General features: G+C 38.2%; 2 protein-coding genes and 1 long non-coding RNA gene across 6 annotated transcripts in view; 1 reads left to right on the top strand and 2 right to left on the bottom strand.

Moving 5' to 3' along the window:
• LOC144014207 (uncharacterized) overlaps positions 1-5330 on the bottom strand; it is a 6047-nt gene extending 717 nt beyond the window's left edge. The window contains exons 1-2 of one of the 2 annotated variants that reach the window (XR_013282424.1): positions 4942-5330; positions 2704-2757 (exon numbers count right to left, since the gene is read on the bottom strand). This is a non-coding gene — a long non-coding RNA (uncharacterized LOC144014207). Of the gene's footprint in view, positions 1-2703; positions 2758-2839; positions 4881-4941 lie in introns of those variants that run through there. The other variant, XR_013282425.1, reaches the window with a different exon arrangement.
• A 1910-nt stretch (positions 5331-7240) lies between these two features.
• tm6sf2a (transmembrane 6 superfamily member 2a) lies at positions 7241-16688 on the top strand. Its single transcript, XM_077513409.1, has 10 exons — positions 7241-7707; positions 11164-11270; positions 11350-11447; positions 11607-11710; positions 11804-11886; positions 11953-12077; positions 13529-13630; positions 13715-13807; positions 15206-15325; positions 16079-16688. Exons 1-10 carry the CDS (start codon positions 7616-7618, stop codon positions 16286-16288), a joined length of 1134 nt encoding a protein of 377 aa, XP_077369535.1. The 5' UTR covers positions 7241-7615; the 3' UTR covers positions 16289-16688.
• A 1199-nt stretch (positions 16689-17887) lies between these two features.
• The window catches only part of LOC144014174 (neurocan core protein-like), a 99099-nt gene continuing 94330 nt past the window's right edge, over positions 17888-22656 (bottom strand). For all 3 annotated transcript variants that reach the window (XM_077513781.1, XM_077513791.1, XM_077513773.1), the window contains one exon: positions 17888-20122. In XM_077513781.1, coding sequence (XP_077369907.1) covers positions 20025-20122 — 98 coding nt within the window. In that variant the 3' untranslated portion in view covers positions 17888-20024. The remainder of the gene's footprint in view (positions 20123-22656) is intronic.

Below are 22656 nucleotides of genomic sequence, written 5' to 3'. Positions count from 1 at the left end.
ATTGCCTCAATATCAACATGATCAATCCATTTTACATTCTGTTTCATAAATTGACAGATCGAATCAAATGTGAATAATCAATACCACAAAAAATACATTTAAATGTAACCTTTTCTTTTTATTTGGAACCACTCAAAGCAGTCTGTAAGTTTCATTATAAATAAATAAATGTCCATCCATCCATCCATCCATCCATCCATCCATTTTTCTATCCATCATCCATCCATCAATCCATTTTTCTATCCATCATCCATCCATCCATCAATTTTTCTATCCATCATCCATCCATCAATCCATTTTTCTATCCATCATCCATCCATCCATCCATCCATCCAACCATTTTTCTATCCATCATCCATCCATCCATCCATCCATTTTTCTATCCATCCCCCATCCATCCATCATCCATCCATCCATTTTTCCATCCATCCATCCATCTGTCCATCCGTCCGTCCATCCATCCATCCATCCATCCATCCATCCATCCATCCGTCCGTCTATCCATCCATCCATCCATCCATCCATCCATCCATCCATCCATCTTTCTATAGATCCATTTGTACTTCCATCCGTCCATCCATCCGTCCATCCATCCGTCTATCCATCCGTCCGTCCATCCATCCATCCATCTTTCTATAGATCCATTTGTACTTCCATCCATCCATCCATCCATCCGTCCGTCCATCCGTCCGTCTATCCGTCCGTCCGTCCATTCATCCATCCATCCATCCATCTGTTCATACATCCATTTGTACTTCCATCCATCCATCCATCCATCCATCCATCCATCCATCCATCCATCCATCCATCCATCCATCCATCCATCCAGCAGTCTGTCTGTCTGTCTGTCTTCCATCAATCAGTCTGTCCATCCATCCATCCATCCATCCATCCATCCATCCATCCATCCATCCGTCCACCCATCATCCATCCATCCATCCATCCATCCATCCATCCATCCATCCATCCATCCATCCATCCATCCAGCAGTCTGTCTGTCTGCCTGTCTGTCTTCCATCAATCAGTCTGTCCATCCATCCATCCATCCATCCATCCATCCATCCATCCATCCATCCGTCCATCCATCCGTCCATCCATCCAGTAGACCACTTGACTACCAATGATGTCGTCATGGATGCTAAACTTTTTTTTTTGATGATGAGGAAGGATTGTTGTTGGTCAAGTTTACTTCTGCAAAAAAGGAAAAATGCGGAGGATAAAATCAACCCACATGATGAAACTTGATAAGTGATCATTTTGGCTCCAAACACCGGTTCTGAGACATCACACCAAAGAGGTGACAGGAAGTGATAGACAGGCTCTTCCTGCACCAAAATTTCTACAAAATGTGTTCAACTGGAAATGATTTTTGAAAAATGAATCTCATCGTTATGCTAGTAACAACAAAATAAATCATATGGAGCAAACTTGTCATTACAGTGAAGGATCCTTTAGTTCACCACACCAAAGAGACGTGACACCATAAGCACGCCAATTCGTCTAATCTTTAGTCTCGACTCAAATCCCACTTGTCGAGACTTTCACTGCGGGCCAAACGAGCGGGAAACGTGAACCAGGGCAGAGGTAAATATAGGACAGCGTTAATAGGATTGACAGTGTCACCAAGCAATATCAGCATTCCATCTGTAGGCGGGATTACAGATATGAGCACAGAGAGGTGGATGCTAATACACCAAAGAGGCTTATGATCACTCTGCATACATCCATCAATGTGATACATACGTTAAAAGAAAAGAAACACCTCACTGGCTTTAAAACTGACGTACTACAATTCACTGGACATCTGCTGTTATAATAACCGCACTGTGAATTTTCAAAGGGCCAAATGACCAGCTCGAGATGGAAAAATACATGTTGCGACCCGCCTCTCACTTGAAGTTCATCTATGACCCCAAATGAGGAGCGGTATACAATGGATGGACCAATGAGTTCAAATTATATAGTAATATTGAACATAACAAGGTATAACTACATACTGTCATCTGATCCAAATGCCAGTGCTATTAATCAGTACATTGTTTTATTTATTTATAATAATGTCATCCATTTTGGTCTCAATGATGTGAGAATAATAATTTGGGATTTTTCATTATATTAGTTAATAGTTTTGATTAGGTTTTAGAGTAAGTTTGTGAGTTGCTTATTTATTTATTTACTTAATTATTATTTATTTATTTATTTATAAAAAAAAAAATAATTTATATATATGGAATATTTGTTGAGTGTGAGATAAAAAGAGTCACTAAGTATTGTGTAACAAAGTAAAATAAAATAAAATTCTTAAACTGTTTGACCTTCCTTCTTCTGTAGGAATTAAAATTTAGCTTACAACAATGCCAAAATAAATACAATAACATGATTTATAGTTAGTTTTAGTTTGTTTTATAAATGTAAAATGTAGTTTAAGTTAGTTTTAATTTTTCGTAAAAGGATTTTCATTCTTTATTTTATTTTATATATGAAAATGCATTTTTTTTTCATTTTAGTTGTAGTTATTTAATTACTTTTTATTAACTATAATAACTTTGATGTCTATAGTCATTCCCATTCCCACCTTTGAATCCAGACACCTTGAGCCAGATGTGCTAACACAGTATTATATACTGCATTTGCTGATGATAAACATAATTATAATTTGATACAAACAAAAAGATTTTAAAAATCAAAATGAATATTCCTTACCTGGAAATCACGATTTGTTGCCTTTTCAGATCTTCTTCTAAAGGAGAGATGCATCTGAAAAAGACCACAAAAAAAAAAAATGAAAGTGTCCCCTCCCCTTGAAACGACGCCTCTGTCACAACCAGCACAAACGCACCATCATCGCTTCTCTCTACAAGTGTAAACAAAAGCTACGATGGGCTGACCCAGAAGTCGTCCGCTAGGGCTGCGTCTTGTTTTCTGTCCGCGGCATGTTAATTTGGATGAAGCGCGAGATGACAAACTTCCATTCCAGGATGATGACGGCCACGTTTGCGAAGAGGATGAACCAGGAGACCGGGTGCAGACCGCAGTAGAATTCGTGGCTCATGTTGCGCGAGATGGAAAAGCGTCGTCGTCGTCGTCGTCGTCTCAAAATGTCCGTTAGGTTTCGGCCGCACCCTCAAGGTGTTCCTCGTTGTAATCCTTCATTAGGATTTTGCTCACGTGTCATCAACACACGGCTCCTTTTTAATCACGTCAGCAGATTAGAAGGTTGGTTGTGTACATTATGTCCTGAAGCGCCCATTTTTATTAGGGGTGTCAGACGATTACAATTTTGAATCATAATTAACTTCACTTCATTACTTTATTAGTTAACTCACGATTAATCGAAAAAAAATTTCATCTGTTCGGAATGTGCACTAAAATGTACAATAAAATGTTGCTTTCTAAGTTTTCATAGTCTGCTTAACATAAAAATGGAAAAATGTGTCAAACTAATAGAAATATGGCTACATTATCTATCCATTTTCTTAACCGTTTGCTCCTCACAAGGATCGCGGGGGTGCTGGAGCCTATCCCAGCTAGCTCCGGGCAGTAGGCGGGGTACACCAATCACAGCCAATCACAGCATAGGTACAGTAATTTCATAAAAAAGGAGTTAAAATTAAAAAAAGATGTACTGTACTGTAAAAAACGAGTGTGCTATTAATTTGTGTTGAGGTCATTTTCTGCCACTAGATGGCAGTGTTAAGGTGGTCTTTTCATATTAAGAGCTATCTAATCTTTAACATAAAATAAGTTGTGAAATTTTGCACATTTTTAAAATTGCTTGACCCCAGTCTCCACAAATTGTGCATTATTATTACATTTATTACTACTAAATTTTGACATGGACCCGTCTGCTGCAGGCTTTCCAAATAAGGGGCAGTCATTAATTGAAGCATAAAAAAGTGACATTAAAGGATATTTAAATTAACTCAAAATTCACATACTAATTTTGACACCCCTAATTCGTACGTTTCTTAACTCTTTTACTGCCACACATTATTAAAAAAACAAAAAACAAATGCCAGCGGATTTCGAGCATTTTAACTAATTTTTTTTTAACATGGATACCACGTGAAAGATCGCATTCCATTCTTTCATTAGAAAAAAAAAGTATGTTTCAACCTTATTCCGTTCTTTAGTAGTCACCATTTGAAAATAGGTAATTTGAGTGACATTGAGTGAAAATTGAAAAGAAAAGATACATTTTCTCTAAAACTGTGACTTTGATACTCATATTTTTTGCTTAGTGACGCGCCGTCAAATTAGGTTTAATAGGTTTAGGCTTTGATCATTCACGTCAGCCTTGAAAACGTTCTATTTCATCAGATTGCGTCATGTTTCATTGTAATTCGCAGCTCTAGTTAGGGCCCGAGCAGCTACCGCTGCCATCTGCTGGCCACAGTTAGTGGGTGTTTTTTTATTTTTTTATTTCACAACTCATTGAGCCGGCTGCACTGCACCTGGACATTGCACTGACAACTTATATATTCACAAAAAAACAAAAAAAAACAAAAAACTACTTGACGTCACTTAACGTTTATGGCGGCATACGTCGTGATTTTACTAAACGCTATTAAACGTTTTTGGCAGTCCAAGAGTTAATATTGTCGCTGTTGGCTGGAAGCCTACCTAACATGTCTGATGGTCAGTTATTTATTTATTTATTTTTTATTTTTTTTTTACATTTGGATACTGTTGATCTGTCCCCACATCATCCATAATTTTACATAAAAGTGTTGAAAACAGCTTCATAACTGTCTTAGACACGTGAATCTCCTCCACCTCTTCCTGATTCTGTGGAAGCCGTGTGGCAATACGTCACCTCAAGATTGAAAGTCTGGATAATTAAGGGTGAAAATAGATTACATACATTCGAGTAATCCTGTTATGCCCTCTGTTAGCGATTAAAACGATTTTAAAGTGGTGTTTTGTTGATGTGTTACGTACCTGTTTCATTGACTCACTTGCACTCCAGAAAATAAAAACCTAAAAGAAGCCTCCAAAGAAAAATGTCTAAAAGCTGACTATAGAACATTTGTGTCAGGTGTGTCATTGCCGGACCCTCAGGCGGGGGTGACCACCTTCTTGGGCTTGTCCTCCGGCTCCACCATCCACTTGAAGTAGGCGTCGCCCAAGAGGAAGGTCCAGTAGATGACGGTGAGAGACGTGTTGATGGTCACGATGCCGATGATGAGAGGATGCAGCATGATGGAAGACGCACGAAAGTCGGCACGATTCAGAAACGTGTCTCGAGAGGGGCCAAAGCTGGACTGTCTTTGTCTCTTTTCTTAATCTGCCACTCCAGCCCTCTCCACGCTCACTGGCCATTACGTTCCTGCGCCGACGTGAGCGTAATCCGCTTCAGCCGCTTTGTTGCAGACGCTAAGTTGCATTAGATGACAGCCTGCTTTGGAAATGTTAATGCAGAAGATGTTGCATAATACACGTGCCAAAGAAAATCAAATGTGGTGGACTAAACAACGATCATATTTTCTCGAAAACTTTATAGCTCTCCAGAATCTAATCAAGAATGGGAATATCTTATAGGGCAGTGGTGTCCGAACTACGGCCCGGGGGCCATTTGCGGCCCGCCGTCCATTTTTCAGTGGCCCGCGACGTGCTAAAAATGGCGTTTGACTCACTTCAAATAAAATAAAAACAAATATGTTTGGAGATGGTCAAAGTAAGAAGGGAGGGTATCGAAAAACAGGTGCCATTAAAGGTTATTTTAAATAACTATGAAAAAACTCAAATTTAAAAAACAATATTGTTACCGAAACAAAATGAAAACAAAAATGCTTTTTAAAAAACGAAAACGAACTAAAACTAACTATAATTATAGCAAACATCCGTTTTAGTTTTTGGTAATTAATTGAATGCATGAGCCTTTGGGGATGATTTTAAATGTGATTTTTAGTAGATTTATTTGGATATAAACCGGAATAATGACGTTTGAAAGTACGTCACACAGAAGTGACGTCATCTATCAGCAGCCAATAGAAAAGCACCAAAAGATGACGTTGCTCCCATGCTGTTTTTTTTTTAATATTGCGCACAAGTAATACACATTTAAAAAAAAAAACTCATACTAATACTGAAACTAACAAACTAAACTAAAACTAAGTTGTTTTTTTTTAAAGAACTAAACTCATAAAAACTAACAGAACCACCCTGAAAACTAATAAAAACTAACTAAAATGAAAAATACCAAACTATAATAACCCTACCTCCATATAACAAATACATTGGTTTATATACTGTAGCATTTTTCTAAATATGCAAAAACACAAATAAATTATTTGTACAATGTTTAGGACTAACACAATTTCTTTCCATAACATTATGTGGCCCTTGCGTCCTTCTGATTTTCTGTATGTTGGCCCTCAAATGAAAAAGTTTGGACACCCCTGCTATAGGGAAATTGTTAATGTTATTGCAAACACGACAGTTGGATCCCTAAGGAATCGAACAAACTCACTTCACTTCTCACAAGGTACATTCATATGACGCAATAGTCAAACTACTACATTGAAAGAGTGCAATGACACTCCCCGTTAAATATTTAGACACGCTTTCTTATGCTATTGAATAAAAATGTGTCCAAACAATTTATCAACAACAATATCAGCATCATTCAATTGATCGAGTGTGACAAAAACTGCTTAATTCTTTCTTTCTTTTTTTTTTTTAATATGCCATTACTGTGTGTTTTTACACATCACACAATTATATCATTTCCGTTCATTTAGATTTGATTTATTGGCGTTGAAAACCCTGTCAGACCAGCATTTTTTTCTGCTGGGCATTTATTTTTTTTTTCTAAACTGATTTTGACTCTCTTGCCCCATAAGAACAACATGGGGGGGAAAAAAACTGGGGTTATCTAATGTTGTTATTTGTTATAGTGGACGCCAGGATAGTATGGCTGTAACGTGTTGTAAATTTACGATTTAACGTGTTGTAAATTTACGATTTGCGATTGTGATTTGTTAGCGAGGATCCAATCATGAACCAGAAGTCTCATCCAAATTAAACGTTTTTATTGTTTTATACACGCAAATATGTCATGTCCACTGCATTCATCTATGGGTCCGAAGGGGTTAAATTCGTATTTAAAAAAAAAAAAAAAAGAAAAAGAAAAAAGAAAAAAAGATTGAACACCGCTCAACTAACTTATTACTTGACATGAGCAACCATGTCCACTAGGTGGCAGTGTTGGCTAAATGACACAACAGGGCACGGGTGATAAAATGGCCGCTGGTGATTTAAAGTATATGAAAAAAAAATAACTAAGAGAAGAATAACTAAGTCTTTCAAGTGAAAGGGGGCTTATTTTGGTGGTCATTATGTGCCGTCCAACGTTGCTGAACATACACATCATTAATTTTCAGCGTCCACCACTGTCAGCGCTGGACTTTGACACCTGCTGGGAAGGTGGGGACGTGTTGGTGTTGATTCATCGATGATCAAAAGGCGACCTCGCTCAAGGCTCACCCGCACAACTGGAGAGGACACCGAGCCGGATCATGCGTCCGGTCGTTGCTGTGCGACGTTAGGAGGTTAGCAGCTGGGGCATATTTTTTGTCTGGACCTGCTCCAGTGAAAACCTGCGTGTTGGATCATGAGACTTCCGGTGGAAATTTGCGTGTTGGGCCTCTCCCTGTTGGCTCCTGCAGTTTTGTACACCATGAACAACGTCCCTGCACTCCATGAGTAAGTGAATGAAATTGTTTCACTCCAACTTTTTCTCTTGTATCAAGGCAGTTTTGTTGATGAGCTTGCACAGTGCTCCGATGTCAGATGTGACCTCATTTAAACTTTAAACAGACACTTTTGAAAAACAATTACCTCTATTTGCAAACTAAATTCTAATATTTGTTCCATGAAATTGCAATAATTTACTACCAACACACTGTTGTGTACGGAGCCCCTAAGGTGACATGGTAGAAAAAACAACAACAAAAAACTTTGCGTTCCCTCGCAAACATTTTTGCGTTCCGAAGGCAGTTGTTTTTTTCACCTACCATGTCGCCGTAAGCTGCTCCGTAAACACTTCCGGGTCATCTTCCATGTGAACAAAAGTGACGAGGATGGAACGTTTTGTAAACATGAAACAAAACAGTGGGAAATCTTTCCTAAAGCGACAAGGATGGAGCATGTATTTTTCCGCTGCTTTGTTTACACTAGTGATGTGCTTCTCGGGTCGAATCCCTGAAGCGTGTGCCGAGTAATGCAGATGAGTGGTTCATGAACGGCGTGTCAATGCGTGTGTTGATGACGTACGTGGTGACGTTTGAAGCCCCACGAAGCAGGTGTACCACGTGACTGATTCAGGAAATGATTCGCTAGGTTTGAGTGTAGTTCGAAATAAAAGCGGCAAAGAAACGCTATGGATTCCCCTCCACTTTTTGTGTTTTCGGGTCCCTTATTGCGCTACTTTTTTTGCTTTTGGCATTCGATTTGACGAGCTTCTTTTTGTGATGGAACCAGCAAGAAAGAGATTTTCCCTTGTTTAGGAGCACTTTGAGCAGATCTCACCTCAGAAGGTAATGCACTGCAATTACGGTACTATTTTAACAGATTCCAATAATAAAATAAAATAAAATGTGACAACACATAAAATTCACATTTTTCTGTTCACAGTTGAAAGTCCCCTTCAGTACTGGGAATCACAGAAATATACGCGTCCAATTCTATACAAACTTGCTATCTCATATTGATGCACCCCTGCTTCATCAGTACCATGTGAAAGAGTTTTTTTCCAAAGCAGGTGAAATTCTCTGCAAAAAAAAGAAACCGCCTGAGTCCAAAAACTTCGGAAAAAATAGTTTTTAAATAAAAATGAATAAGCACTTTATTTACCTCCTTATTTCACATTTTCACTTGTTGCATAAGCACAAACATAGACAAAGTAACACAGAACAATTCATGTTAAAACACTCTTCAAATATATATTCTTTTGTATTTAGAGCATGATTTACACCCCACCATTTTATTGCATGCACCAAGCATGTTATACATTTTTCTGTCCACATGATGGCGTAGTCGAGGAAATTAATCATCTTGAAGCCCCTACGTGTGTGTGAAGCATTTCACTGCAGGGCTTCACTGCTTTACGGAGCTTCATTTTGCCATCACTAGTTTACACGTCGCTTTTGTTCACATGGAAGATGACCCGGAAGTGTTTACGGCGCAGCGAAGGTGACATGGTAGGCGAAAAAAACAACTTTGCGTTCCCTCCCAAACGCAGTTGTTTTGCGAGGGCACGCAATCTTTGCGTCTTTGTGAGTTTTTTATTTTTTTAATTATTATTATTATTATTATTTTTATTTTTTGCGTCTTTGCGAGGTAGTGGGCTCCATAGTACGTTGTGGACGTTAGGTTTATTTATTTTTTGGTCCAATCATATTTCAGCCTTGCGTTGCCATGCCACGCAAATCTGCCCAGGGCCTTAAAATCACACAACACTAGCCTTTATTTGTATGCGGCCAGTGTAGCCCCCAAGGTTCTCTTTGCGGGTCCTTTTTAGCTGTCCTCCGCACTGTAACTGTAGAACCACACTGAGCAAGATTTGAAAATTGTCTTCCTGTAAAAGTTAACCGGCAGGTGATGTGGAAGTCGAGCCTGCTTTTTACTTTCTGAAGAAGCAAAGTTACCAATGAGTTGGATGGTCTGGGATGTGTTTGTATCACGGTTGAGACATTGTGGACATTGTGGAGACATCAGTCAGTTAGGAGCCCATCGTTATCGGTAATCACTCCTCCAATCAGTGTGGTCATGAAACTTGATGATGGCATTGGTAGTAATGTAGAATGAGAAGGGGAGGGGACTGAGGATGGACCCTTGGGGAGTTCCGGTGTCCAGGATGAGAGCGGTGGGTTTGGAATCTGGGTATAATGTGTATGCGTACCTAATATTGTTACCAACGAGTGTATGTACATGGAAGTTTCCTCTTTATCACCATTCAAACAATCCCTTGAACCAACAAGGGACATTCAGTTATGATTCGGGCTTGTCACTGTCTAGCTTTTACTAGCATTTATTTTTATTTGATTTGATTTTTTACTAGCTCCTCCCACTAACTGCTCTTATTAAACACTCCAGCCTATGGTTCTGACTAACTCCCACAGTTGTTAGCTGCTCCGGCTAATTCCGTCTCGCTGGGTCTTTTGGCCTCGCTCGCTTTGATAACTTCATTATTTTTCATGTACAATTAATACCTTTTAAAAAGTAATTTTTCTGCTTGCTGTCGACTGATGACGACATCACCTGTGCTGAGGAAGTAGATAACGACCAATCATTGCTCACCTGTCTTATGGGGTTGATCAGCAAACTGAGCCATGATTGGTCGTTATTTACTTCCTCAGTACAGGTGATGTCATCTTTAGTCTACAGCAAGGTATTTAAAGGTATTAATCTTACATGAAAAATAATGAAGTTACCACATTAATTTTTGACAAATTATTAACTTTTTACTGCTGAAAATGGCTCAATGAGTCAAGTATTCCTTAAATATTGTACCGACTGAACTGACTGTTACTGACAAAATTAAATAGAATGTATAGAATTAAGCAGTTTTTTTTGCCACTTTTTTTTTTTGCCACTTTTTTTTTTTGTTAAATGGACTTTGTGTTGCTCCTCATCTAATCGTTTTACCATCTTAAAGGGATACTTGACTCTGAACAATTTTCAGCAGTGAAATGTTTATATTTTATCCTGAATAAATTTGATAACTTCATTATTTTTCATGTACAATTAATACCTAAAAGTACATTTTCTACTTGCTGTTGACTGATGATGACATCACCTGTGCTGAGAAAGTAGGTAACGACCAATCACGGTTTGCTCAGTAAACTGAGCCATGATTGGTCGTGACTTCCTCAGCACAGGTGATCTCATCATCAATCGACAGCAAGTAGAAAAAACACTTTTAAAAGTATTCATTGGACATGAAATGAAAAATAATGAAGTTACCACATTAATTATTGACAAAATATTCACTTTTTACTTCTGAAAATGGCTCAAATGAGTCAAGTATCCCTTTAAAGATGACGGCTTCAGGGCAAAACTCCATCGTCCTCTCAAATGAAGTCGGTTGGCATTTTGGTTGACTGTATTCCAGATGAGTAATATTTTTATTTCTCATCCCCATTACTTCTTTTTTTCCAGGCCTCTGCCCATCCTTGTAATCGGCGTGGCCGTCCTGGGATCCCTTCTGCTGCTCCTCCTCCTCCTAACTCTCCCACATAAAAAGACGGTGGATCCTTTATTTTATGGTAGAGACCAACCATGACATTTATTGTTAAATTAAAACGGAGAAGAGTTGCTTTTAAACTGCTTTATTGTTGTGTCCAGTGTTTGCAGAGTTTTCCTTCACTTGTGTGGTGGGCCTGACGAACGCACTGGAGCAAGACGGCTTCATATCGGGCTACATGGGCTTCTACCTCAAGATGGTAACCTTTTGACGTCCTTCCCTCCAAGCATATTTTCTTGCGTCATTAACTCATTCACTGCCAATCCAATAAAAAATGATCTTTGACGCCTATAGTCGTCAATGGCAGCGAATGAGTTAAAAATCTAAAACCACAATATACTGCGCTGTGCCTCTCCAGGGCGAACCTCACCTGAGTACTGCCTATGCTGTGATGATGTCATACTGGGACGGGGTCGTTCACTTGATTCTCTTCCTCATCGTCATCCACCGCATGTTCAGAGGGTAAATGGAGGCGTAGTCACAAACATGACGTATATATTTTTTCTGTATTATTTATTTTATTCAAAGGTTTGATGTTTGTTTTGGTCCTCGCAGGAAGTCCTACCGCAGCCTGGCGCTGCTTTGGGTGGGATCCTCCATCACGCATCAACTGGTTCACATCCCGGGCGTGTTTGTAGGTGAGTGCTGGAGATTAATAACTTGGGAATATAAATGACGTGATCTGTTTTTCCTATTTTTTTTAGGTAAACATGGATCGAACATCCATCCAGCATTTTGGCGAAACGTTCCCTTCTTTTTCGCACCTTTCTGGGCGGCTTTCATGCTTTTTAGCAGGCCCAGAGTGATGCCTATCGTCACGGCAGACAAGGTAAATAAAAGAAGGTGGGGGGGGGGGGAAATCTCATAACCTTCAAATTTATTGCACCTCAAGTGATATTGTTACCAAATAATACTCCCACAAATCAACAATTTGGGAAATGAGTTGCAAGTTAGCCTGCAAGCTCTCAATAGTACAACAAAACAATCTACAAACTGAAGGAGTAACGTATGGAAGCGTATTGCATTCACTTGGGAAAGAAAAACAAAAAAACTCCTGTTTGCTGACTAATTTTTTGGGGGAGCTTTGTTTTTTTTTTGAGTAATTTTTTTCTGTTTTTCCTGAATATTTGTTGTTCTGTTTTACTGAATATTTTTTTCTGTTATTAAAAACAAATATTCAGAAAAACTGAAAAAAAATAATTACTCCGAAAAATATGGGGGGAAAAAATTATTACAAAAAACAGGAAAGAAAATATATATATTCCAAAAAACATAGCACCAACTTCTGTTTTTCACAGTAATTTTTTTTTAAGACGTCTGAACTCCAAATGACTTGTTGCAGACCACTGACCTGTATATATGACTGGATAGCCGATATAGCCCATACACGCCAATGCAAGCTGTTGAAGTCACAGGGCGGCCATCTTGTTACTCCCACCTCGCAAGCAGACTACTGTATAAACTATACGGCATATGTACAGATGAGACATATACAGCTCGTAGGCAGTTAGTATAAGGCTGGAGGCGGGGTGGGGGGTTTGTGCCGGGGTGGTCACAATTTTTTTTAACAAAGAAAAAAAAAACTAAACGGAACAAAACACCCACAACGCTTCCGGCCTTATACTAACTGCATATGTCTCATATACATATACAGTACATGTACTCTGTACATATACCGTATAGTTTATACGGTAGTCTTCTCGTGAGGTGGGAGTAACAAGATGGCCGCCACGCGACTTCAACGGCTTGCATTGGTGTGTATGCGCTATCGGCTATCCAGTCATATATACAGGTCAGTGGTCTGAAACAAGTCACTTGGAGTTCAGAGGTAAAAAAAATAATACATTTTCTTTCCTGTTTTTTGGAATATTTTTTTTTTCATTTTTTTTAGTAATGTTTTTTTCTCCTGTTTTTCTGAGTAAATTTTCCTCCTGTTTTTCTGACTAAGTTTTTTTCCCCTGTTTTTGGCGTAATTTTGTTTCTGTTTTTTGGAATCTTTTTTTTTTTTTTTATGACAGAAAAAAATATTCAATAAAACAGGAAAAAAAAATATTCTGAATTATTATTATTTTTAATTACTTAAAAAAACAAACAAAAAAAAAAACCCAACAAAGCTCCCCCCCAAAAAATAGTCAGAAAAACAGCATTTTTTTTTTTCTCCCCAAGTGAATGCAATACGCTTCTGTAGTAACGTACTACATATTTTCGGGATGAAATAATCAATAATCTTCTCGGGTTAAATGATGACATTTCTGAAAATGTCTGTGTTGTCTACTCTAGATCACGGCCGAGCAAAAAAAAGGTCCTCTATCTCGTCCGCTTGACCTGCAGCTCGCCGTGTTGCTGCTAGGAGGTGTGGCCGTCTCTGTTTTTAGAGGCTTTGTGAGTAGAGCACTTTAAAAAAAAAAATACAAATAATCTCTGCAAATGTGTAAAAACTGAATTTTTCTTCTTGCTGTTCTTCAGGTGGTGCTGGATTGTCCTCTCGATTTCTGCTTCAAATACATTTATCAGTTTGAGCCGTACCTGAACGATCCTGTGGGCTTCCCCAGAGTCATGGTGAGTCAGAGGGAGAAGAAACCAATACAACGGTTTCACCTCCAACAACGTAGCCGGGTTGTTTGTTTTTTGTAAAAGATATACATTTTTGGAAAAACTTTGTAAAAACTACCAATTGTGGTTAATTTGAAGTGGCTTAAATGAGAGAAAAAAGCTGAGCTGTTAAGCAAACTGAAGACAAACTATTTTAGTGCAGCTTAGCTAGCTAGCTAGCTAGCTAGCTAAACTGGCTATTCGTAGGTTATAGAAATCTCTGGATGTCACATTTTACAGAACTACGATGGCATATTAGGGCCCCAAATAAATCATTTTTGTTCAGGGAGGGGGTAATATGCCGAGGGAAAAAAAAACTTTATAAAGTGGCAAATTTGCGGAGGAAAAAAAAAAAATCAGAAACTTACGACAAATACACGTAGCATAGCGATAGTCTAATGTGAGGATTTGTTGGTGGTTAAAGAGATTGAAAAATGAAAAGGCCAGATGAAGACAGATTCATTCTTAATTTAAACTTGACTCGTCATACACGGCAGCTTGACCGTCAACACTTCCTGATCCCCTGTCAGCTGACTAACACTAGCCAATCAGAAGCTAGCATTCATTAGGTAAATGCAAGTGAATGACGGACAGCAGCAGATTCAACACGTCAACTTAGCTACTTGTACAAAAAAAAAAAAATATTGTATAAATAATAATTCTACTACTACTGCTACTTTATAAACTAAAAAAATTATCACTTTTTTTTTCTCGTAAATGTGCCACTTTTTATAAAGTTTCTAAACTTACAAATTTGCCTTTTTTTTTTCTCTATGAATATTGCCCCCACCCTTGAAAAAAAAAAGAGATACGTGGCCTTAATACACAGAACGGTTTGTTGTTGTTATTGAAATGTTGTCGTCGTGATTTCAATTCCCAAGCGAGGACTTAACGCGGCCAAAAGGCGACCCGTGTTAGCGCTTGAGCTAGCTTGTTGGCTCGCGCTTCTCATCGCACGACCTGGTTGGGTACATTCCAGCCACTGGAGGCTTTAAGCGGATTTATTTTTGTGTTTCAAACATGTAAAGGATGTGTGGGCATAAGAAAGCGAAAGTAGCTTTCATTTTTCAGAGGTGGGCGCTTTCATACATAAAGCGGAGACAAAGACAAAGACTTGATGTTGAAAGATTTTGACGCCTCATTTTAGCCACAGTATTTGGACTTTTTTTTTTCTAATCATTCCAATTTGACGGGATTGTGAGCAACAATTTTCTCTGTGGTGTGTCAAATTTATGTGATTCACTTTTGAGATCCTACCAAATGCTCGCCATTCATTCCATCCTCCATTTTATTCACATTTGTAAGCCTTTGTTGTTATGCAGCAGGTTTGATGAAAGATTTTATTTTTTTTTAATCTCCCTGCAGATGCTGGTCTACTTGTTCTATGCGGTGCCCCTGATGACAGTCCTCATCTACGGTCTGATGAGACCGGGCTGCAGCTGGATGCTGGACTGGACTCTCTTCTTTGCTGGAGCCACCGCTCAAGTAAACGTCGACTGGTCGTGCTTTTAAATGTCGGAGGAGGAAATGTCACCGATTGATTTTTAGAACGAAATAATCAATCTCTTTTTTTTTTTTTTTCCTCTTCTCTCTCTCTCCAACTCTTCTTCTTTTTCTCGCTCTCTCCCCCTCGCTCTCTCTCTTCTATTCTCTCCTGCTCTTCCTCTCTCTCTCTTCTCTCTCTTTCTCCCTCTGTCGCTCTGTCTCTCTCTCTTTTTCTATTCTCTCCTGCTCTTCCTCTCTCTCTCTCTCTCTCTCTCTCTCTCGCTCTCTCTTCTCTCTCTTTCTCCCTCTGTCGCTCTGTCTCTCTCTCTTTTTCTATTCTCTCCTGCTCTTCCTCTCTCTCTCTCTCTCTCTCTCTCGCTCTCTCTTCTCTCTCTTTCTCCCTCTGTCGCTCTGTCTCTCTCTCTTTTTCTATTCTCTCCTCCTCTTCCTCCCTCTTCCCCCTTCTCTCTCTCTCTCTTTCTCTCTCTGTCCCTTTCTCCCCCTACCTTACTCTCTTTAACTCTCTCCATTTCTCCTTCTCTCTCTCTCTCTCTCACTCTTGCTATCTCTCCCTTTTCTCTCTCCCCCTCTGTCTGCCCTTTTGATCTGTCTCCCATCTCTTTCTCTTTCTCATTCTCCATTTTCTCTTCCTCTTTTCCTTTCTCTCCTCCCTTTCTTTTCTCCATCTCCCCGTTTTCTCTTCCTTTTTCCTCTGGTGCTCCCTCTCCCATCTCCCCTCCGTTCCGTGCCCAGGCCCAGTGGTGCCACATCGGCGCGTCTCTGCACTCGCGCACCCCCTTCACGTACCGCGTCCCAGCCGACAAATGGTGGACCGTGATCACCTTCAACGTGCTGCTCGCCGTCGTGCCCGCCCTGCTGGCGCTGCACTGCCACAACAGGCCTGCTTACTTCATGAAGCCTGCTCCCAAAGGTCACAGCGACGGCAACAAGAAGAACAACTAGAGTGCCTCGTGGAAAACCTTTTACGTGTGTTCAGCCCACCTTAACCTGGAGGAAAGCAGCAATCGTGTTCTTGTGAGCGGCCCAGCGCAGCACTCCCCGTATGGACTGTTGGACCCTGATAAGAAGGTCCTTAATGGGGCTGAGGACTGTGATCAGGTGACTCATGCAAAACAACCACTTCCTGTCTATCCACATCTTCATCAGCAGTCGATTGAATTAAATCACATTTAATGCGGTGATTTAAGGGAGACCAAAACAAATATTTACTGGCTTCACAAAACAGAACTGAATGATTTCCGACAAAGTGAAAGTGTACATGGAGCTAAATGTTCAAAAAGAAAACCATGCACATATTATTGCTTAGTATTGAACAATAAAGGTGACTATTATTATTATTATTATTATTGCAAAGTACTCCCATCTGTGTGTCCTACATTTTTTAATTGGAATTTGAAGAGTTGGTGATTCGACATTGACACACTAACACTGGCTCGAAGCGGAGTTGCTCTTTCACCCGCTGATGATGTCACACTGCCCGACGAGCCCATATACCTGATAAGAGGCGAACCCTGGATGGAAGTGCACCGTCATGCTCTGCTGTCACGTGACGTCCTCGTCGGCGTGAATTGGGAGGAGTTTAAAACAAATGAAATTGAGTTGCTCATTGATAACTGAAAATAGCGTGGGGCCTTGAAATAAGAGTTGGTGACCGAGGTTGTATATCAAAACATTCATATTTTAAGTCATATTTCTGCATTGAAATGAATAGAATGGCCATGTATCTATTCCAGCCTGTTAAAAAAGAAAACTATTCAATTTTAAAATGCGGAATAAAGTGCTCTGTAATATCGTACTTAAAAAAACAAAACAAACACATCTACAACATAGTTAGGATAAATAATCTATGCAAACAGTTGGCCGAATGTATCTTAAAAAAAAATTGCAAGTTGAGTTACCCATATCGAATAATTAGAGGTGTCAAAATTAACGTGTTAAACTTCCTTTAATGCCACTAATTTTTTCTTTTATTTTAATGCACGATTAATGAATTATTTGGAAAGCCTGTAGTGGTGGAATTCCATGTCAAAATTTAGCAGTAATAAATGTAACAATAATGCACATATTTGTGGAGACTGGGGTTGTATTTTACAATTTTAAAAATGTGCAAGTTATTTCATGTTAAAGATTGGATAGCTCTTAATATGAAAAGAAATGCACTGAGCTGTCACCAACATCTTACAAATGCAACTATGCCATCTAGTGGCAGAAAAAAGATCAACACAAATCAATATCACGGTAATTTTTTTCATCTTTTTCATTTTAACTCAATTTTATGATTATGAAATGACTATGACTAAAATATGCAGCCATATTGTTATTAGTATTAACACTTTCATGTTAAGAGTATGGAAACTTGGGGAAAAAATATTTTATTGTACATTTAGAAAAGATATAAAATTTGCGATTAATTGTGAGTTAACTATTGAAGTCATGTGATTAATTACGATTAAAAATACTAACTAAAAATTTAAATAAAATATTTTAAAATTTCTCCATGAAGGAAAAAGAAATCTGAATAATCAGAAGCACAATTATAAATGCTGTATAATTTTCCTCTTTATTAAGAATGAAACAACAACAACAGGACAAAAACGTCATAAGAACACCAAAAAAGATAGATGACAGTTCAAATATCAAAGACCAAAAAAAAAAAAATATAACAAAACAAAAAAAATCTCCACATTCTAGCCATCAAGTAAATGTAGCCATGCAATGATTGAAGGGAGTTTTAAGCAATTTAGTTCCTTATGAGTGGAGCTCAATAATCCCGTTCACGTTCCCAATCAAGTTGTCAATGCCGCTCGCTGAAGGCGCGTTATCTGATTGGACAAGGTCCAGCTATTGATTTCAACGTCAGCCAGTCAACACCACAATATGTACAATACTCAGATTAGAGACAATCGACGGATCAATGTTAGTACTGGCTGACTGTATGACATTAATACTGGATTAGAAAAAAACAAAACAAAAACACCAAAGACGTACAAAATAACTCAAGAGCATCTTCACTAGCAAAAGTAATAAATAAAACATGACACAAAACGGAGCAGATATTAGAAAATAGCATGTCGGAAGAAGAAGACCAATCTGCTTGCGTGTGCGCTTGTGGACAAATGATTAGAGATGGACCGATATCCGCTTTTTTTCAGGGCCGATACCGATTATCGGTAGTCACGGAGGCCGATAACCGATATTTGAAGCCGATATTCATTTGCAGTAAAAGTTCAAATGTTGGCATCAAATTTTTGAATAATGCAAACCCAAACAGTTCGTTACATTGGATTCTCACACTGCACTTTTCATTTTACATCCTTCCATCTGCAATAAGACGTTGGTGGCGGGGGGAGTTAAATGTGGGGGCCACATGACATTACCTTTTATAGCATTTGGGATATGAGTAGTTTTATTATATAAATGTTATATTTTTATATTTTAAAGTAATAGAAGGAACCCGGTCATTCAAAATGTGCATCATCTAGGCATTACTTATTACTACAGAAAAAAATAAAAATAAAAAAATTGTGATACATGGCATACTACTGATTGGTTCTGGCTCTTGCACAGCTAACCAATCAGATGCTGCTATGGGCGTTTACGTTGCTGGAGTTGGACTCCATAACAGACAGAGACGCTCTGGGCTGCATTCGAAGCGAAAAGACGGAGTTTTAAATGGATCGCTTATATCGGCCGTCAGATTAAGTCATTCACTGCCTTTGACAAGTATACTTGTCAATTGCATTTTTTAGAGCGGTGCTAAATGGGGGCGAATCTGAGCATGCTCCACTGTAAATATCAAACTTGGAAACAACTTTACTGATGCCCAACCACCGGTAGATGACATCATTGCCCCATTTTATACAAAAAAAACACAGTTTCAGAGTCCATGGGAGAAATGGCTGTATTTTGGCAAACCTACATTTTTCTACTGTCAATTATAAAAGAACGGGACGAGGCAAAAAGTAGGGAGTCTATTCTGTTATTTGGTGGATTCGGTTTATATATAATTATTGAATGTAATATCACGTGAGTATTGACAATTTTAAAATTTTCTAAAATGACTGGCAGTGAATGAATAAAAAAGGCCGATGCCGATATATAGCAATATGTCAAATATCGGCCCCGATTATCGGCCCGGCCGATTATCGGTCTATCTCTACAAATGATTTTAAAAAAAGTGAAGGGTCACCTTTGCTATCTTGCATCAATGACATCTGTGCTTTATAACAGAATACTACATGAGTCGTTTTACATATTACACAAAAACAAAAACATTCCTCTCTTACATGCGTCTGCCGCCAGTCTGACCTACTCAACAAGTTGATGGCGGGCGAGAAAGGGGTCACCGTACAGAAAGGTTAGAAGAAGAGCGTGAGAGTGAGTGTTAACGATTAAGTGTTCGCCTTGGACCTTCGTTAAAGGAAGCGTGTTCAAGAATTCAAAAACAAAACAAAACAAAAAAGCATCAAAACAGCTAAAGTTGGTGCAGTTAACGAGCTCAACTCTATGTGAGATAGTCATAAAACCGTACGTACGGATTTCGTCGGGAGGGGTAAAGCAAAAAAAAACAAAAAAACAAAAAAAAAAATCTGTGTTTTGCTTTTTTTTTTTTTTTTTTGCGGGAAGTCGAGCCACAGTAGCAGCTCGGCTTTTGCAGGCGGGCTTCGTGTTATTTGGTTCAGGCGTAGCTGCGCGCGTCCTCTCTGGCCTTGCGGCCCTCGCCGTGTCTCCTGTGGCCGCGGCGGTGATGGCGTCGGTATCGGTGCGAGCGGCGGGCTGAAAAAGGGGCCGGGAAAAATTGCGTGTCAATCGCTTGCCAACACAGGTGGAAAAAGTACTCTCTACTAAAAAGGGTCCAAAATTGTCTTCACAAGATGTTCAATGCACAGACATGGGGAAATTTTTTTAGATTTTCTACTTGAGTAAAAAGTACAATTGCTTGTGTAAAAAAAAAAAAAAAAAATAGGGGTGTCAGAAGATATAAATGAATTGTAATTAACTCATTCACTCGCCGCCATTTTCACAGAAGCACTCCCGTTCGCTCCCGGCTGTTTTACTGGATTTTGACTGATTTTGCAAGGCCCACATAAAATTCCGTTCTTCGCAGTTGAGAGGCTGCATCAAAGCCTTCTGTATGCGCTAGCATAAAAAAAAAAAAAAAAAAAAAAAAAAAAAAAAAAAAAAAAACGTCTTTGGGACACTTAGAACATTAGAAAAAAACGTATTTATACGTTATTGGGAGCAAATGAGTTAATCGCATGACTTCAATAGTTAACTCATGATTAATCACAAATTTTACTTCTGTTCTAAATGTACAATAAGTTTTCATACACTTGTTAACATAAGAATTAAATAGCAATATGGCTGCATCTTTTAGTCATTGATCAGTCATTTCATAAAAAAAATAAAAAATCATAAAATTTAATTAAAATTAAAAAGATGTACTGTACTGTAAAAAAAAAAAACGAGCGTGATATTGATTTGTCTTGAGGTCATTTTTCTGCCACTAGATGGCATAATTGCATTTGGAAGACGGTGACAGCCCAGTGTATTTTTCTTTTCATATTAAGAGCTGTCTCATCTTTTAAAAAAAAAATTAGTAGCATTATAGGAACTTTAAATTAACTCAAAATTAACGTACCTATTTTGACACCCCTAGTAAAAAAAACAAATTTGATAAAAGTTAAAGTACTCCATTCAAATAATTACTCAAGTAAAAGTAAAAAAAAAAAAAAAAAAAAGTAGTCTCTGAAATGTACGGGATGAGTAGAAATAAAAAAAAATTAAAAAAAATTACCGTTTCTTCCTAATGTCAATTTAAAAGATATTACCGGTAGCTTATGGAGCAAAAAGGGGTAGAGTATTATGGAGGACCAAAACTGCCAAAATTAAAAATAAATAAATGACTAAATAAATAAATAAATGACTAAATAAATAAATAAATAAATGACTAAAAGGGAAAAAAACTGATAAAGAAATATAATTCAAACATTAAATTAAAAAATAAGTATAAATGGAAATAAAAATAAAATGTATACAGTATATATCCATAAATAAAAAAATAAAAAAACAAGATTTAAAAATAAATGTTGAAATGAATACAAAAATAAATCTACAAATATAATTAAAAACCAATCAATAAATAAAAACGTATTTATTTCATGCTGCAGACGCTCTGCCAGGCCGAAATGTTATTCAAATGAGGGGGCGGAACCAAGCGTGTCTTGGGTTGGACTCCGCCGTTGCAAAACTGCCTTTTCATTGGTTGAGTGAGCGTCTCGGCGAACGAGGAAGTTTTGCCGCCTCGCATTGGAGGAGAGCTCCAACAATGGACGACCATCTTGTCCACTGTCACCTCGACTTGTTGTGGTGACAGTGGACAAGATAGTCAGTCGTCCATTGCTGGAGCTCTCCAGTGAGATTTCCTTGTTCACCGAAAATGGCTCAAGTATCACTTTAAAAAGTAAGTACAGGTAGTAGAATTTACTGTACAGATATCTATTTTAGAATGTAGGAGTAAAAAAAAAAAAAAATACACTACTATACTACAGATACCTGAAAACAAAGTATTTGTAGTTTATTACTTCCCACCAGTGCTTTCTAGCGAACATGCTTGATATCACATTTCAGTATAGCTAAGCTAATGCTAACCTAGCATTTTATCGGGAAAGGATATGATTTCTCCCATACAATCTGGGTTCTTAATCTTCTGTCCCCTAAAATTAAGCAGTTAAGTGTGATAAAGACCAGCTAAACGGTGTATCACCATCTTTGTTTACTTGCTTTTAGCCTCTCACGCTGTCCTAGCAAGAGAGACAAAACAAAAATACCCAGGTTAGCTTAGCGCTAGCTAACAGCTGGTACGATAATAGGGTTCCTGGAGGTAAATGAAGCTCTCCATAGGTTGACGTGGCCATGTTAGTACGTCCATATACACTGCAATGTTTTATTTTTTATTTTTTATTTTTTTTTGTTAAGTGAATTTGAGGCTTCGTAAAGCGCTTTGGGCAACATATGGTGTAAAGCACTATTGCGCAATTACTGTTTGAAATAATATGTAAAGAATAAGGGGTAGGATTAGATAATTTTTTTTAACTTCTTCCTACTCCTTTTCGACATGTAAACAACTTCAAATGATTGTTATGATTTTTTTTTGTCTTTCTTTTCTTTCTCTTAATTTTTACTTGCTATTTGTTTATGTTTACATGTTATGTAAACTTCAAACTTCAATTTTTTTTGTCATAGAGCACTCCTTTTACCATTATGATTGGATGTTTAATTTTCTGGACTATGGCCTTTTTTTTTTTTTT

This window comes from Festucalex cinctus, chromosome 1 (genome assembly GCF_051991245.1).
Source record: "Festucalex cinctus isolate MCC-2025b chromosome 1, RoL_Fcin_1.0, whole genome shotgun sequence".
NCBI lineage: Eukaryota > Metazoa > Chordata > Actinopteri > Syngnathiformes > Syngnathidae > Festucalex > Festucalex cinctus.
Note: the sequence above shows the minus strand (reverse complement) of the source record. Positions and strands in the feature narration are given on the sequence as shown.